The sequence below is a fragment of the Quercus suber genome, unplaced genomic scaffold (assembly GCF_002906115.3).
Source record: "Quercus suber isolate HL8 unplaced genomic scaffold, Cork oak 2.0 scaffold_115, whole genome shotgun sequence".
Lineage (NCBI taxonomy): Eukaryota > Viridiplantae > Streptophyta > Magnoliopsida > Fagales > Fagaceae > Quercus > Quercus suber.
Genome location: NW_027069580.1, coordinates 1,129,604 through 1,148,485, shown reverse-complemented (window position 1 = coordinate 1,148,485; position 18,882 = coordinate 1,129,604). Strand labels below are relative to the sequence as shown.

The window sequence follows — 18,882 nt, the reverse complement described above, 5'->3', positions numbered from 1 at the left end:
ATTCAGAACTTGACACCTAGATGTGAGTAACATTATCAGCCATTAATGCAGAAATCCCAGCAGTCAGCTGTTATACCCAAAATAGCAAGATACCCTCCAAAGAGACTTACCATTTTTGGCCAAATCTTAAGATGGATTCTCTGAATATTCATTGCTATTTGGGACAAATTTTGGTTGAGATTATTTGCTAAAAAAATACCCTTTAAACTCAGCTAAAAGGGACCTTTCATGAAGACCTCAATGGGGACACCAATGGAGAACAACTCTCTCATATGCTTCCCTATTCTTTTCACTTGAATGATCTTCTGAAACTCTTAATGAAATAATTAGCTTCTGGTTTTTAGTTTCTAAATTAGGAACTAAACTCTTCGCCCTTAACTTATAAATGCCATTCATAAGCCTTCATATAATCACAGCAGCTTTGCTAAACACATTACAATGCTATTACTCTCATATACTCATTGTCTCACTTTCCACATCTGAAATACATATATTTTGCTCCCATAAACACATCTCAATACTCTTCTACACCTATCTTATTGCTTCTATCTCCAAATACCTAAACACATCTCCACACTCTTCTCTTACAAAATCTCTCATCTTGGAAAGCAATCTTTACAACTTCTCCAGCAAATTATAAGCTCATATTTTTACTACCTTTAACTACCATATCTCTCATACTTTCATATATCACACATTTTACAAATACTACATCTCACAACACATCTATATATTTTATCATCTCCATACTTCTTAAGAGATGCCAAACACTCATACTAAAAGTTCTTCTCATGAAAGGCATGAACTTCTATTACTAATGTTCTTCTCCTAGAAGGCACCAAGATCTCATATCAAAGCTCTTCTTTAGAAGGCACAATTACTTCTTACATAAAGCCCTCTCTTAGAAGGCACATATACTCCATACAAAAGTCCTTCTCATGTAAGGCAACACTATTCATAACTTCACAAGAACTAAAAGAGCATTATCAAAGGGAAAACTCATTCAAGTACATGTTAAAGGAGCAAGCTTAGCCAGCCCCTACACACAACTGAGCATACTCTCTCTCCCTCCAATTGCACCCATTTTTTCCTTCAATCTTGAAATCATCATGGCAAACTACTACTGACATTCTGCTGGAATCTTATCAGCTCACTGGTGCTACACAGCTGGGCTGCAAACCATCAGAGATAAGTGACTTTGCTTCCTTATCTTTAATTTACATTATGAGTATATGATTGCTCCACATTTAAAACATAGTACTTTATTCCAACTACTATTACAACTATTAACCAAAACTTAAATTCATTTAAATGCATGATAGGAGGGCAAGCTTAACTAGCCTCTACCGCTGGCATTCTACTAGAATCCTATCAGCTCACTGATGCTACATAGCTAGGCTATAACCATACAAAGATAAGTGACTTTGCTTTCATATCTTTAAATTTACATCATTGAGTATATGATTACTTTATCTCTAAATAAATACTACTTTATTTCAACTATTATTACAGCTAATCAAAGCTACTATATCAAACACATATACATATTTACTCAACAATTATCGTGATTCTTAGATTTGGCCTTACTGATTGTTAAGCTTAATAATACACCGGTAGCCATTGGACCACGTGGTACAATTTGAGTTCCGGACGCAACCCCCAAAAGAACCCAGGCATAGTAAGGTCATCCCTCCAACAAATCACACGTGGTTGGACAACCAAAAAATGGCCCTGAACAACGATTCAAGGAAAAGCGCTAGCCACATCTGTGCTATAACTTAAAAAGGATTAGTCATAATTGAGGCTCCTTGTAGTTGTTAATAAAGTTCATATCTACCCAAATAAATACCCCGATGTGAGACTCATCACACACTCACACACATCACACAATCAATCAAATTGGGGCATCACAATTTATGTTCTTATTATAGTTAATTATATGATGGTTGTTGATATTCTTTTTATTAGAGCTTTTAATTTTTTTTTCTTTTTATGGCAATCACAATTCTACCAAAATTTTATATTTTCCATCAATAAGTTTTCAAGTAATTAAAAATATGGTGAGTATTTAGTAGTGATATTGCATAGTAACTACTTATTTTTTTAACAAAGGTTAGTTATTTTGTACTATTTATGTAGCATTTACAAAAAATATGGTGAGTATTTAGCGTGATATTGCATTAATAATTGCTTATTCTCTTAGCAAAGGTGAGCTATATTTTGATGACAATATTAGATAAACTTATATCACGCTTCTAAAATCCTATAACGCGACTATAGACCTACCTATAGCCACATTTTAAAACACGGCTATAGGAAAGCTAAAGCTGCAGTTTGTAAATGCAGGTATAGGTCATCTTAAAAATAATAATAATAATAATAATAACAATTTATTTTGCTAGTCCTATAGCCACGTTTTCTAAAAGTGGCAATAGGGCCATACAAAACAACGGCTAAAACACTAATAAATGCAACTATAGACCTTACCTATAGCCACATTTTGAAAATGCAACTATAGGTCAATAGTTAAGCTGCGTTTACTAAAAATGTGGCTATACCCGCGTGTTTTGTAGTGTGATGAGTGTGGGTTGATATGTTGATGTGGCTAAATGGACTCGTGGTGGCTAGATAAGTGTGTCTCATTGTTTAAGAGGGTAAGTATAAAGGGTTCTAATTCAAGGGTAAAGTATGCATTTCATAGTTTAGAGAGGGTAAGTATAAAAGTGAGTATAGTTTAGGGAGATAAAGTGTGGATTGTTATAGTTTAAGGGTAAAGTGTAATTCCATAAAGAGTAATCCTACATACAAGCACAAAAAAAAAAAAAAAAAAACACTATTACTCATGTAACACTTAATTACCCTCATAAAATATTAATCATGTAACACTTTACACCTCATTCCATGGGTAATAATTTAGGGAAATAAGTGTGTGTTCTCATTGTTTAAGAGAGTAAGTATAAAAGGGTTCTAATTCAGGGGGTAAAGTGTGCATTCTCATAGTTTAGAGAGGGTAAGTATAAAAGTGAGTATAGTTTAGGGAGATAAAGTGTGCATTGTTATAGTTTAAGGGGTAAAGTGTAATTTCCATAAAGAGTAATCCTACATACAAGCACAAACTATTTTACAACATTTTTACAAACTATTGTGTGACAAATTCTTAGTGATTCTTATCTAGGCTCACTATTAACATCACAAATAAAGCTCGGAAAGAATTAAATATCACCACCAACTTTGGATTTGAATGTCTCCACTTCCTATGATAAACTGGCTCGTATTACTTTTTTTTTTTTTTTTTTTTTGAGAAAGAAATCAAATACTTTTATTAATGTAAATGAGTTACATTTGAATACAAAAACGGAACAATATGAGATGGTACATCCTCTATCCATACTTGGAAATCTGGTATGCTTATAGCATGTTTTGCCAGAATATGAGCTACACTATTGCCGTTTCTCTTTACATAAGAATACAAAACTCTTTGAAAATGATTCGAGTAAACTTTCACATCCTCCACCAGTGAACCCAATGGGCTTAGGTTCTGCTTTTGTGACTTCAAAGCTTGAATCAAACCAAGAGCATCCCCTTCTAGTATTGCCCTTTGGAACCCCAACTCATGAGTGAACATCAAGGCTTTCTGGGCAGCCAATGTTTCTATCTCCTCTGCCTTATATGCCTGAGTCAACTTCTCTGAACATGAAGCTAAAACAACCCCATTGTTGTCCCTTATCACAACTCCAACACCTGACTTATTTAACTCACCAAAGACAGTTCCATCGAAGTTCACTTTCACAAAACCGGCTTGTGGAGCTTGCCCTCCGTTACCTCTAGAACCGTTGCTTCTTACTTGCATACCTGAAGCTTCAGTGCTTGCTTTGAAGTGTGCCAACATTTCTGCTAATTGTGCAGCAACTTGGTGCAGCGGACTAGCTTGAAGATTGAGCCTCACCTTGTTTCTTTGATTCCAAATAGTACAAGCCATATATGCTCGCAGCTCCAGTGATTTTCCTTTCTCAATCATCCATGACAGCAGCTCCTGGACACATGTGAAATCAATTTCACCCCTGAACCCCCACGTTTCCTAATCAACCCACACAACATCCAACTTTGGACAAGACCATAAAGCATGCACCGAATCCTTTACAACCCTTTTACACCTCTCACAGATCGGGTCCTCCAAGATTTTCCTTTGCATCAAAGCTTGTTTGGTTGGAAGTACATTACAGCAAGCTCTCCAAAGCAAATATTTTATCTTTGGAAGGGCTTGCATCTGCCATACTTCCTTCCAAACACGCTTATGACAGATTGGAGGGGTTTGAGCATTCAATTGCAGCTCCTCTTCTTCTTTAAGGAATCTATAATCGGACTTACATGTGTAATTTCCTAAGGTAGTGTACGGCCAATACAAGGAGTCCTCTGACATGTGTTGACTAAGGGGAATTTTCTTTATCAACTTGGCATCCTCCTCCACAAATAAACCATCCACCATTTGTTCATTCCACCTTCTTGTGGTTAGGTCAATAAGTGAGTCGACGTTATGATTTTCAAAACTCTCCAATGGGCTAATAGGCTAAAGCGTTAGGTGTTTTCTTGGTAGCCAACGATGTTGCCAAATATTTATTTTTTTCTCCACTTCCTACCGTCCATAAGGCACCCCTTTGAATGATATCTCTTCCTCTAAGTATACTCTTCCATGCATAAGACCCCATCCTTGAGTCGGCTGCCTCCAAAAGTGATGAATTGGGAAAGAAACGAGCTTTAAACACTTTATAAAATAGTGAGGTTTTGTTATTCAAGAGTCGCCATGCTTGCTTTGCTAGAAGGGAATCATTGAGCATAGCAAGGTCTTGAAAGCCCATACCTCTAATAATCTTAGATTTTGTCATCTCTTCCCATTTAACCCAATGGATTTTCCTACAATCACCCCTTTTGCCCCACCAAAATCTTCTGATTAAAGCCTTAATTTCATTGCACAAACTGACCAGCAATTTGAAACATCCCATAGTGTAAGTGGGGATGGCTTGTATGACCGCCTTTAAGAGCACTTCCCTTCCGGCTTGCGAAAGTAATTTTACTTCCACCCTTGAAGTTTCTGCCAAACCTTTGCCTTGATGTAGTTAAAACCTTCTTTTTTCCCTTTCCAACAAAGGAGGGTAGCCCAAGCTATTTTTCATAGTGCAAGATTTCTGGAACACTTATGGCTACCTTGATTCCATGCTTCACCTCCTTCGGAGTGGACTTGCTAAAGAACAAGGAGGTTTTGCTCCTATTCATTTTTTGACCTAAGGCTTCTTCATACTGTTTTAGTATCTCCAAGACATTCTCACACTCATCCATTGTGGCTAGGGGTGTGCATGGGTCGGGTTGGGTCGAGTTGAGGGGATTTTTTGACCCAACCCATCATGGTGGGTCAAAAAAAATTCAACCCAACCCAACCCAACCTATATGGGTCGGATTGGGTCAGGTTGAACTTGTGGGTTTGACAAATTATTATTATTATTATTATTATTATTATTATTATTATTATTATTATTAAATTGAGTAGAAAAAATATAAATATTAATATATTAAAAAAAAACCCAAAAATTAATATCAATGTAACTCCTTAAAGGCAAACAATACTGTGGGGGAAAAGGGGGTCAGACCCAAGTTAATGGGCCGAATGCCCACGAGAGGACTATTTCACATCCGAAAAGAGGGATGCGGAGAAGACAAGGCCCAGAGTGGAGTGGAAACCTCTTGGTGAAGGATCATCGCTGTCCGAGGAGGTTTAAATTATTAAATATATAATATATTTTAAATATATATTAAATATGGGTGAGTCGGGTCGGGTTTGGTGGGTTGTAATTTTATGACCCAAACCCAACCCAACCTGCTATAAAAAAAATTTTTGTAACCCAACCCAACCCACCAAGTCTTAAAAACCGACCCAACTCGGCAGGTCGGGTTGGGTCGGGTCAGGTTTGGTGGGTCGGTAGATTTTCTGCACCCCTTTAATTGTGGCCTTGCAAAAAATAAGACTATAATTTGCAAAAAGCAAATGCGTTAGTTTTGGACCCCTCCTACAAAGAGAATAGCCATGGATATCACCTTGTAACTCCGCCTTTTTAATTAGACCATTCAACCCTTCCGTTCAAAGAAGAAATAGGAAAGGGGAAAGTGGGTCGCCCTACCTAATCCCCCTTGTAGGAAATATCATCCCACATGGTTCTCCATTTACCAAGATCAAATATGATACTATTTTCTCACAATCCATTATAAGATTTATCCACCTCTCCCTAAAATCCATCTTCCTCATTATCCCCTCTAAATAGTACCACTCCACCCGATCATACGCCTTACTCATATCTAGTTTTAGTGCCATACAACCATAGTTACCCCCTTATAGTTTTGTAAACTATGCAAAGTCTCAAAGGCCACCAAAATATTATCAGAAATTAATCTACCCTTGGTGAAGGCTAATTTGCAAAAACTTTGGAATAAAATTTGTAAAGGACATTACATAGGCTGATTGGGCAAAATTGGTGAGCATATTCAAGAGAGTTTATTTTTGAAACAAGAGTGATAAAAGTGTGGTTTAGGGGATTAGGTATAGCACCTGAGTTCAACCATGACAAGATGGAAGAAGTGACATCATGAATTTTGTGCTCCAAAAATGTTGGTAGAAGAGTGGGGGCATGCCATCTGGACCAGGTTCCTTGATGGGTGCCATTTCTTTGAGGGCAATAGCTACTTGATTTGCTTCAAACTCTCAACATAAACTTTCATTCATCTCCTTATTAATCACTGTAGGCACACAATCTAAGATGCTTGTGGAGACCCTCCCATCCATTGAGGTAAAAATAGACTTGTAATAGTTCACCATAACTTCCCCAATATCCTCCTGGCTAGTTTTCCACACACCCCCCACATCCCTAATACCTTCCATTGAGTTTTTCCTAAATCTTTTTGTGGCACAACTATGAAAATATTTGGAATTTTTATCCCCCTGATTTGCCCATTGAATTCGTGATCATTGAGCTCACATCATAGCTTCCCTATCTTGCAACACCTCAATCTCCTTTTTAATTTGTCTCACCCTACAATTGTTGCCACTAACCATGGCTGCCCTTTCTTCTTTAGCTAGCTCTTTTTTCAAATGACTCAAATCCAATCTCACACTCCCAAATTTTTTTTTCCCCATTGCCCAAATTACTTCCCACACTTCTCCACTTTTCTTAGTATATCACTCTCTACTCCGATTTCACTCCCACTACCCCAAGCCAAAACTACCACTTCCTCACAACTGGAATTTGAGAGCCACATCTGTTTAAACCAAATTTTTTTTTCCCGGGTAGGTATATTCACACCCGATAGTGATACAAGAATTGGAACATGATCCGATGAATTACATGACAAATGGAACACCCTTGAACCTCCAAACTTCATAAACCAACTATTATTGACTGAACACCTATCAAGCCTCTCCCAAATTGAAACTCCATTTTCAAAGTGTTTGCTTCAAGTATATTTGGAGCCCTCAAATCCCAAGTCCATGAACCCACATTCATCAATCACCTCCCTAAATTGCTGCATTTGATTATGAGGCCTTCTAGCACCCCCAAGTTTCTCCTCTCGTCTGATAATTTCATTAAAGTCCCTGTAACAAAGCCATGGCTTCTCAGGTCTTGAGTTCAAAGCCTTAAGGTTATTCCATGCTTCTTGACGTCTAGCTGTCTCCGATTCACCATAAAAACCCGTTAATCTGCACTCATTCTCTGTATCTTTATCAATCATTGCATCATTGTAGTATCTATCTGAACCTTCCACTTTTAAATTAATTGTTGCTTTCCAATAAAGAACTAGTCCTCCACCTCTGCCCACTTTTGGAACAACCCATCTATGATAACAATACTCCTTTGAACAAATTTTAGCCTTGTATCATTTGTAAGCGTCTCAGCTAAAAACACTACAGAGGGATCTTTTGCCTGTATGATTTCCACGAGCTCCCTCCCTGTACACAGGTTCCCAAGCCCGTGATAGTTCCATGCTAAACAACTCATTGCTCTAGGTGGGGCTGAACATTAGCTCCCGCCTTTTCCAAGGTTTTGTTTTCTCCATTAAGGGCTGCTTGAAACGGCTTTGTTGAAAAATTCACACTGATCTTCCTCTTTTTTAGCCATTCTCTTCTTCCCATGTGACTGAAAACTTGCTACCATGTTGCCTCTAGGCTTCTTTCTTTCTCTGTGTTTTCAGGTAGCTGAAGCACGTGGAGTTGGTGAGCCATGAATCCTATTTTCCTTAGTAGCACGTGACTTATTAAGTTTTGGAGGCTCTCTTAAGTTGTCACGTGCATTAGGGTTTTTTGATACATTCCTTCCCGTTCCCAATAGCTTAGCCGCCCCAAATTCTTGAGCCAAACTCAATTCCACGTTGCTTACCTCACTAGCAGTTTTAGTTTCCTTAGGAGTCTCAGTAATTTTCTCATTAATCCTATTTTGATTTACCGAATCTTCCCTAATAATCCCATCCCTTTCATTACGCCTTAATGAGACATTTATTTCTTCAACTTCAATGCTGACATTATTGCTAGCCGTTACTCCCTGTGGTTGCTCCGGTGCTCTTCCTTTACCTGAATCAAAACTCTGGCCTGAGTCAAAATTCCCCAGTGTACTTGAAAACCTCTTCTATCACAAATCAAGGGATTGAAAAAACTATATTTCTCATTAACTGAATCAAGATTACAGAGGCTACCTATATATATAACAGTTTGTACAGGTGTGAACACAAAGAAAACTAACTAACAAACTTTCACACGTGTAGCTATAGGACTAACTAACTTCATCACGTGTTAACACTTGAGTAAACACCTAAAATAATAAACTACAGGTCGTATCAATATTAAGCTTCACTTGTGTTGATCTGTCATTTCATGCTCTGTTGTTGAGTCACCAGCTTTGTTAACAACACTGCTCTTGGTAGCTTCAGGTTCAACTCTCTCCAAACTCTGATACGCCCCCTCAAGAGTAGCAGGTGTATGAATATTAATCATCCCTATCCTTTTAATGAGAACAGCAAATTGATTGTAATTCAAAGCTTTAGTGAGTAGATCAGCCAATTGGCAATTGGATCGAACATGATTCAGCTTGATCACTTTCTCAAGCACCTTATCTCTAACCACATGACAATCGATTTCTATATGTTTTGTCCTTTCATGGAAGATTGGATTAGATCCGATGTGCAAAGCAGTTTGACTGTCACAGAACAACAAAGCCTCCTTGTCATGAGTCGCTCCAATGTCCTTGAGGAAATACAAAATCCATACAATCTCACATGTTGCCACTGCCATGGATCTGTACTCAGCTTCAGCTAAGGATCTTGATACTGTAGATTGCTTCTTAGACTTCCATGACACCAAAGAATCACCAATGAAGATGCTATAGCCAGTCACTGATCTCCTAATATCAGGACATGCAACCCAGTCTGCATCTACAAATCCTTTTAAGTGCAAATCTGTGTGAGAGGAATACATGAGTCCTTTACCTGGTTCACCTTTCAAATATTGCAATACTCTATGTGCTGCATCCAGGTGTGGTCTCCTTGGCTTGGACATAAATTGACTGAGTTTATGGACAGCAAATGTGATGTCAGGTCTTGAGATTGTCAAATACAAAAGCTTGCCCATAAGCCTTCTGTAATGACTGGGATCCTTAAGTTCTTCTCCTTCAAACTTGCTTAGCTTTAAACTGTGCTCCATAGGAGTTTTAGCTGACTTATAGCCAAGCAATCCTGCATCATTGAGTAGCTCAAGAGTATACTTCCTCTGGCAGAGAACAATTCCCTTATCTGATCTTGCAACCTCTAAGCCAAGAAAATACTTCAAAGCACCCAAGTCTTTAAGTTTGAACTTCTCATCCAGCATGACCTTGAATCTGTCCACTTCAGCCTTGTCATTGCAAGCTATCAAAACATCATCTACATAGACCAAAAGAATCATGAAAATGTCACCATGTCTTCTGGTAAACAAGGAATAATCAGCCTTGGATTGGATGAAACCAAGCTGAATCAAAGTACTTGAGAATTTGGCAAACCATTGCCTAATGGACTTATTGAGCTTACAAACAACCTCCCCCTGGCTGTGAAACCCTTGTGGAAGAGCCATATACACTTCTTCATCCAAATCTCCATGAAGAAAAGCATTATTGACATCTAATTGGCTTAAAGACCAACCCTGAATGGCAGCAACAGCAAGAAGGACTTTCACAGATACCATTTTTGCCACTGGAGAGAAGGTTTCAAAGTAGTCAATGCCTTCCTTTTGAGTGAATCCCTTAGCCACCAACCGTGCCTTATATCTTTCAATGGAACCATCAGCCCTATACTTGATTTTGTAAACCCACTTACAGCCAATTGATGTCTTGTTAGCAGGTAAGGGTGTCAAAGTCCAAGTATTGTTAGCCTCAAGAGCTGCTATTTCAGCAGCCATGGCAGCTTGCCATTAGGGATCAGACACAGCTTGGTGGTAATATTGAGGTTCAACAAAAGATGAAATAGAGCAGCAAAAGGTTTTATAGGATGGAGAAAGATGTTGGTAAGAGACATGAGAGGAAATGGGGTGAGAGGTACCTGATGAAGAGGAAGACACAGGCTGGACAGAAGCAACTTGATTGCAGTGGAATTCCTGTAAGTAAGAAGGCCTTTTAATAGATCTAGTGGACCTCCTAAGAGGAAGAGAGTCTGCAATGGGATCAAGGGGTGCTTCTGGAACCTCATCAAGAAAGTCCTCATCAATAGTATGATGAACTTGGATAATAGATTGAGGAGTAAGAACAGGAGTGTTGGGTGGAAAGGGAAGTGGATCATCATGTAAGGAAGAAACAGGAGAAACACATGGTAAAGGTAAAGAATTGAGAGGAACAGAAGTATTGGAAGATGAATGATAAGGGAAAACAAACTCATGGAAAACAACATCTCTAGAAATAAAGGTAGCATGAGTATCAAGGTCATAGAGTTTATAACCTTTGACATTATAAGGATAGCCAAGAAAAACAAATCTCCTTGCTCGTGGGGTGAATTTGGTTCTGGTTTGAGCAATTGTGGAGGCAAAACATAAGCACCCAAAAACTTTGAGATGATTATATTCAGGGATTTTGTGAAACAGTAGCTCAAAAGGAGTTTTGTCATTCAACAAGGGAGATGGGAGTCTATTGATGAGATAGGCAGCAGTTAAGACACAATCACCCCAAAACTTCAAAGGTATTTGAGATTGAATTTGTAATGCCCTTGCAATGGAGAGTAAGTGTTGGTGTTTTCTCTCCACAAAAGAATTTTGTTGTGGAGTATAAACACAACTATGTTGATGGATAATGCCATGTGAACTAAGAAAATCAGGCATGGCAAATTCTTTGGCATTATCAGTCCTAATGGATTTGATGTTTTGACCAAACTGTGTGGCAACCATAGTGTAAAAAGACTGAAATAAAGGCCTAACATTAGTTTTGGATTTCATTAAGAAAAGCCAAGTGGCTCGGGTTGCATCATCCACAATTGTTAAGAAGTATTTATAACCATCTAATGTAGTAATAGAATAGGGACCCCAAACATCCATATGGACTAAATCAAAAGCATGAGCACAGATTTTATTATGAAAAGGAAAAGGTAATCTTTTAAGCTTGGCCATAGGACAAACTTGATAAGTCTTATTACAACAAGATTGTAAAGAAGGAATAGTGTGACCTAAAGTTTTAAGCTTCATATCTGAAGGATGTCCTAATCTGGCATGCCAGAGAGAAGATGATGCAGAAGCAGAACTTGAAGAGCTTGCTGCAGAAAAAGGAAGAAAGGAAGCATTGAATTTGTGATTGCTTAAGTAATCAGCAAGTGAAGAATGAGGGGTGTGCTGGAGACTATCACACTGCAACAAGTACAACCCATCAACAGCCTTGCCCACCCCAATCATTTTCCAAGTTAAAAGGTCCTGAAGAAAACAATAATTGGAAAGGAAAACAAGGCAATAAGGTTGAGATAATGTCAGTGTACTAACAGACAGAAGGTTAAAGCTGAAAGAAGGAACACAGAGAACATTTGTGAGGGTGAGTGAAGGGGAAAGAACAATAGTCCCAATATGAGTGACTTGAGCTGATTCCCCATTAGGCAAGTGAACCAAAGACTGTGTTGTAGCAGTAATTGAAGTTAACAAATCAACAGAACAAACAAAATGATCAGTTGCACCAGTATCCAATACCCAAGTCCATTTATCATATGTTCTTCTATTCACAATTTGTGTAGAGAAAACACTATGAGATAAATCAATACCTGACATTGGAACACTGGCAGTGACAGATGTGGAGGATGATGCTGCATTGGCCATTGAAACTTCTTTCACTGGAGCAGAAGTTCCAAACAAAGCAAAGAGCTGTTGATACTGCTCAGAAGTGAAAGGAGTATGGTGACGCATTGGTGAGGCAATTGAAGGAGCAGTGGAAAACACATCTGAAGTCACTTGATGAGCCATAGATGGCTTGTTCTTGAATTTAAAACCCGGTGGAAAACCATGCTTTTTATAACATTTATCCACTGTGTGGCCTATCTTTCCACAATGTGTGCAAGTTGGTCTCTCCTTCCCTTTGCCAACAGCACCACCAAGAAAAGACCCAAGATGCTCATTGGACAATTTGGCAGCTAAGGCAGTGGAGTCAACTTTAGTAAAAGAAGCATTTGGCACTGGTCTTTGTGTCTCTTCTTCAATTAGCAAGGAATAAACCTTACTAATAGATGGAATGGGATCCATGAGCAAAACTTGAGATCGAACTTGGGAGAACGAATCATTCTATCCCATTAGAAATTTCATGACAGACTCTCTTGTTTGCAAATCAGTAAGCCTCTTGTTAATATTGCAAATGCATTTACCACAGGTGCAAGAGGGAAATGGACTAAGGTTTTGTAACTGATCCCAAAACACCTTCAACTGTGTAAAGAAATTAGTGATAGACATCTCACCTTGATGAAGCTCTGCTATATCCTTTTGGAGATTGAAAACTCTAGGTCTATTTGTCTGGGCAAAGCGATTCTTCAAATCATTCCAGATTTCTAGGGCTGTATCTTCATAAATGATGCTTGCTTGGAGTTTTGGTGAAACTGAATTGGTTGGCCAGGTGCCAACCATGTTGTCACATCTTATCCAGGCTTGCACATTCGAAGAAGTTACTACCAGTGGTGATGAGAGAGTCAAGGTTCCATCGATGAACCCTAGTTTATTTTTGGTGAGTAAGGCCTTTCTCACTGCACGAGCCCAAGCTGCATAATTTTCTCCACCTATCAATAACTGTGTAACAAGAACCAAGCTTGGATTTTCTGCGTGATGCAAGAACAGAGGATCATCCATTGGAGATTCTTGTGAAGAAGAAGATGGATTTACAGGTGTGGAAGCATCTGTAAAACCATTTACATTTGCAGCAGAAGCCATGAATAATGAATGAAGAAAGAATGTTCAAGAATCAAAGAATTTCTCAAGAACAGAGTAAGATTTTCTCGAGAAAATTGAGAAATAGAAAGCAAAAAAAAATGTTGAAGGAAATGCAAAACCCTACAGGAATTTGGGAATTTGCTCTGATACCATATCACAAATCAAGGGATTGAAAAAACTATATTTCTCATTAACTGAATCAAGATTACAGAGGTTACCTATATATATAACAGTTTGTACAGGTGTGAACACAAAGAAAACTAACTAACAAACTTTCACACGTGCAGCTATAGGACTAACTAACTTCATCACGTGTTAACACTTGAGTAAACACCTAAAATAATAAACTATAGGTCGTATCAATATTAAGCTTCACTTGTGTTGATCTGTCGTTTCATGCTCTGTTGTTGAGTCACCAGCTTTGTTAACAACACTGCTCTTGGTAGCTTCAGGTTCAACTCTCTCCAAACTTTGATATCTTCTTCTTCTTGGCATAGAATCTAGGGACTAGAATTGTACTTCTTCTTGCAGCAACAAACGGTGGAGCTCTCAAGTATGGACCAAATTCACGCTGCTTTGGATTGAGCATTCCTTCACTGTTAATCCATAACTCACAATCTCTGTAATCGTGAGTGAGACGTCCACACCATTAGCACATATTTGGCAACCTTTCGTACTTGAACAATATCCACACTTGCTTACCTCCCTCACCTACTGAAATCAGTCTACCACGACACAATGGTAATGACAGATCAATGGAGGCCTGAATTCGAATAAAATGCCCACCATTAAATATTTTCAGATCCGTCAATGCGAAAACCTCCCCCAAGACATTGCCAATTTTGTTCGCAACCTCTAATGTCATAAACTTCATGGGAATTCCATGCAGTTGGACCCATAATTTAGTCTTCTCACACCTTATATCCTGTAGTGAGGACTCGCTCTCATATCGGCTCATTACTACCAAGTGTTTATCAAAAGTCCATGGCTCTCTGTCGAAAATTCTGTCCACGTCCTCACTACTATCGAAGGAGAAAAGAAATTTGTGATCTCCAAAACTCTGGATTTTAAAACCGTTCTTCGTTCTCCATAGCGGGTTAAATGTCTTCGCTATGACCTCCATGTTAATGGCTCGCTTAGTCAGAAATTTTGCAACAATAGAAAACTTCTCATTACTCTCATCGTCAAGCAAACAGCACCCTGGACCCTCTCTATCTGACAGCTTAAGCTTGTTCCACAACTGAGCCAAATCGTCCATTCTCACACTCACACAAACTATTTCCCACACCCCAAAAAAGAACCCAACAAGCCTAGAAGCAACAGTGTTACTCCCAGGATACTCAGCACCTTCTTCGAAGGGACACCCGAATTCTACCGTGAAAGAGAAGTTAGAGAGAAGACCCAACTTCCACGTTACAGAGAAACTTTTACATTCTAACTTGACCTTATTTGCTGAACCCGTATTTCTTTTGATTATTAACAACCTGCACTTTTTATTAATGAGTTTATTTGGCATTACAAGTTGGATTTATTTTTCTTTTTCTCCTATTATTGGGGAGATGATATATTGAAGAGATTTCAACTTAGTCCATATATCCACCGCGTAGCCATCAAGTGACAATTGATGTAATTTTGACAACATGACAACATGACAACTACTCACATAAACATCAGCCCGTATTTTCTCTTATTGCCAAATCATCACACAAAATTCGTCAAATCTAATCACTGGCATTCGAAATATAAATAAAGGATAAAAATAGACCCTTTTTAGTAAATACAAAATGCTCTTTTAAGAGCCATCCAGAAGCAATTTAATCAAAATTGCAGGGAAACAAAAAGGGGGTCTAATCTGAAATATTTCACTAATATAGAGCTAGCATTAAACCTTAAATTTAAATTGTAGTTTCATCTACTAGTTGCAATCACCACAAAGTCCATCAACAAAATGGAAAGAAAACAATATATCAAGTATTTTCATACTAGGCCAGTGCCCAGAGTAACCTTACATTTGGTTCACTCCTACAGAAAAGAAAACAGGTCATCAGTGATTGATTTGTTGAGCATCCTTCTTGTTCCCCTGATCTTTTTCATCAGCCTTCATACCCAGACACGCGATCTTAAGACATCCTTTCCATTTTGAGCTTTTTTTCTTCCCTGGAAAAGTATACGAGTCCCACCCCCGTAAAAGACCTTCCACCACACCAAAATCGCCATTGAAAACATGTAAACCCTGCAAACACTGAACAATCTGCAACATCGTAGGACGTTTCACTGAATAAAAGTTCATACAGTGAAATATCATCTTTGTCAGTGCTACTCCATCAAGATCATGAAAACCAGGTTCTGCCTTCAGGCTCTCATGAACAAGATGACAGTCATTTGGCTGGAAGCCAGACTTCAATTTCATATCGTATTGATCAAAAGCCCAGATCAGAGGTTGTTCTGTTTCATCTTTCCAATTCTCCCCACTAAAGGCACGTTTACTTATGAGCCCTATAAGTACAATAGCAAATGAAAACTGATCTGATCTCGGCGACCAGAAACCTGTTACAGAAAATTTTTGTAAGTGCAATAAAGAAAAAAAAAAAGTAAAACTGCAATGCCGAAAGACTCATGAGTACAAGCTATTCTGCTACAGTAGTTGAACATAACAAACAGAACTGTAAAGCATTCAAGACGTCTAAGTTAAAGAACAAGCAGGGTCAAAATCAAAAGGCAAAGCCTAGGAGTTTGTTAAAGAACAAGCAGGGTCAAAATCAAAAACAAAAAACACATCTAATGAAGCAGAATCCTCTCCCATCTTAGACCATTCAAACTTGTCGCTAGTGTCAATGACACACAATTAATTGAAAGCTCCAACATGCTTTTTCTACAACCGTGTTTGGATAACAGAAAAGATTGACTTGGTGAATATATATACACAAGTAAGAAACATTTACCTATAAAAAAAGGGTGGTATCTTGCACTGCAACATCACATCTTTCAAATGGACATGAATTCCATTATATATAATCCAAAAATCAGAATGTTCCATTGCAACACATTCAAAATCATAACTGAATTAACGGTAAAAATAGGTGCACTTGGGATTAAAATTCGTTAAAAGAATAAAAAATATGAAAAAAAAAATCGAGAAAATACCATTTGGGATTGCAACGATTAAATTTTTATTTTTTTTAAAGTCAAATTTTAGGTTGTGGATTTTTGGGATGCTATGACTAGTGCCCAAGAAATATTGTTCTGGACTCATGTGCTTGAATGCTAGTTGAAGGGATAATGAGGTGTTTATCAAAGGCTTCCTAGTTTTAAAATGTACATCAACAAGAAATTTAGCTTTTGCATCCTTTTTTTTTTTTTTTTTTTTTTTTATAAGTAGCTTTTAGATAAAAGGCAGAACCAGAAACCAAAATGATGCAGGACAGCAGGTTTGAAACTAAAAAGTGATCAAATTAAGTTTCAGTTTCAGCACCAAAAAAATAATTAAAGTAGATATCTAAATAGGGTAGATACCAAATTTAAATAACGAAATATATGAACGCATAAATGGACATACCCGAACCATTAAAGTAGATATCTAAATAGGGTAGATACCAAAAATGTGACTTGTCTCGGGATGACACAAACTGCTTATCACCAATAATTCCACCAGACAGCATGAAAAAATCAAATAACACTGGATTGGAATCCTGTGGAACAATGAAGATAAAATTAGACCAGATTTTGGAATCATTTTAAAAAAAAAAAAAAAAACAAAAGTAAGTCAATCTGTCTATCGAGAGCGTGAAGAAAACCAAAGATGACCTACCTGATCAAGCATTATAAGAGCAGGGTGAACAAAGCAAAGTTGGTAAAGGGGATTATGACAATGCAGATACTCAAGCACACGTGCAATCGCGAGAGCCAACTGCATTCTTTGGTTCCAATTTAAATCATCTGCAAGCGCAATTAAAAGCACTTTGTCATTCAGGCTTTTTTTTTTTCCTATGCATATTGGCATCAATGGTTAAAGTTATTTAATGCATGAAAAATGAACAAACTAAAATGTACCTTTGTCTATGAGATTGAGAAGAGTATCCTTTGATCTAAGATCATAGACAACACCCAAGTGGTGATCTTCAACTTCACAGCAATATCCAATCAACTTCACCAAATTGGGGTGATTCATACCATCCGGATGTGTCAGAAAAGTGCATTCACACTACACACACAAAAAAAAAAATAATAAAAAAAAATAAAAACTTTTGTAGTAGTAAATAAATGGAAGCAGTATGTAATGTAATGTAATGTATATAGATAGATAGATAGATACCTCCAGTCTTGTAAGACTATAATTGGCATGACGGTTGGCAATATCCCTATTTTGTGATTCAAAGCGAAACCAAATTTTGACAGTAACCTCTTGACCTTGCTCAGTTTTCCCCCGATAGACTTTCCCATGTTTTACGTTTCCAATAAAGTTTTCTTCGCTAAATGAATCAGTTAAGAGTTCCAATTCCCTCCAGCTATATTTTTTCACAGAAAATTCCATCTCGTTCTGCATAATTTATTTTATTATTGAAACCAATATTAAAAACTTTATAATAAGAACCCTAGAACTTTATATGCATCAAAAAAATAAAACCCTAGAAAATTACCTGGCACGGGCATTCACGCTTGTTCCAAAACTGTTCCGGAGAGCACAATATGTAGATGTAGTTGTCGGATCAGACAGATAGTGTGTGTGTGTGTGTGTGTTTGCTTCAGATGGAAAAGAAAAACAAAACCCCCAATCTCCAATTAGTAATTAAAGATTATATTTAATACTTTTTCCTTTTTATTACAAGTCGCGTGTGAAAATTCAATGTGCTTCCTAACTTGGGTTTTCTTTTTTATTTTTTATTTTTTATTTTTTTTTTTGGTGGCAAACTAATTTGGGGCTGTCATGTATCTAGTAACGCCTTTCTGAGTATCTAATTAGTCATCAATCATCATATCTAGTTTATGTTTTTTTGGTTGGAAATATCTAATCTTTTTGAGCAAAAAAAAAAAAAAAAAATCTAATCTTTAAATATCATACCCAAAATGCTCTAGTCAAAGGAGGCAAAGAAAATGTTTGGAGGTTTACGGGTTTTTACAGAGCACCTCACACTCAACTTCAGATTATTCTTGAAATTTATTGAGACGCCTTCAGCTTAGGTTTGCTATACCTTGGATGTGTGCAAGCGATTTTAATGAGATTACAAAAAACTCATGAAAAATTGGAGAGAGGATAGGATGAGGCCTTTTTATGCATATGAAAATTTTTAGAGCGTGACGCTCTTGATGAACGTGGATTTAATGGATTTTGGTTACGTTGTACGTATAAGATTGTTACTAACAATGTGACGGTATGGTAAAGGCTAGACTGAGCTGTAAGAACTACAGACTGGTTTTCCATCTGTCCTGCTTCTCAAGTGATA

General features: G+C 37.6%; 2 protein-coding genes across 2 annotated transcripts; both read right to left on the bottom strand.

Annotated features, from left to right (window-relative positions):
- Positions 1 to 3,322: 3,322 nt before the first annotated feature.
- LOC112008270 (uncharacterized) lies at positions 3,323 to 4,486 on the bottom strand. The gene is made up of 2 exons (XM_024040605.2): positions 4,130 to 4,486; positions 3,323 to 4,033 (listed from the first exon to the last, which is right to left on the bottom strand). The coding sequence occupies exons 1-2, from the start codon at positions 4,484 to 4,486 to the stop codon at positions 3,323 to 3,325; spliced, it is 1,068 nt and encodes a 355-aa protein (XP_023896373.2).
- A 10,803-nt stretch (positions 4,487 to 15,289) lies between these two features.
- LOC111986214 (probable serine/threonine-protein kinase PBL21) lies at positions 15,290 to 18,301 on the bottom strand. The gene is made up of 6 exons (XM_065775571.1): positions 18,079 to 18,301; positions 17,754 to 17,978; positions 17,492 to 17,642; positions 17,250 to 17,377; positions 16,998 to 17,130; positions 15,290 to 15,988 (listed from the first exon to the last, which is right to left on the bottom strand). The coding sequence occupies exons 2-6, from the start codon at positions 17,970 to 17,972 to the stop codon at positions 15,486 to 15,488; spliced, it is 1,134 nt and encodes a 377-aa protein (XP_065631643.1). The 5' UTR covers positions 17,973 to 17,978; positions 18,079 to 18,301; the 3' UTR covers positions 15,290 to 15,485.
- Positions 18,302 to 18,882: the final 581 nt, after the last annotated feature.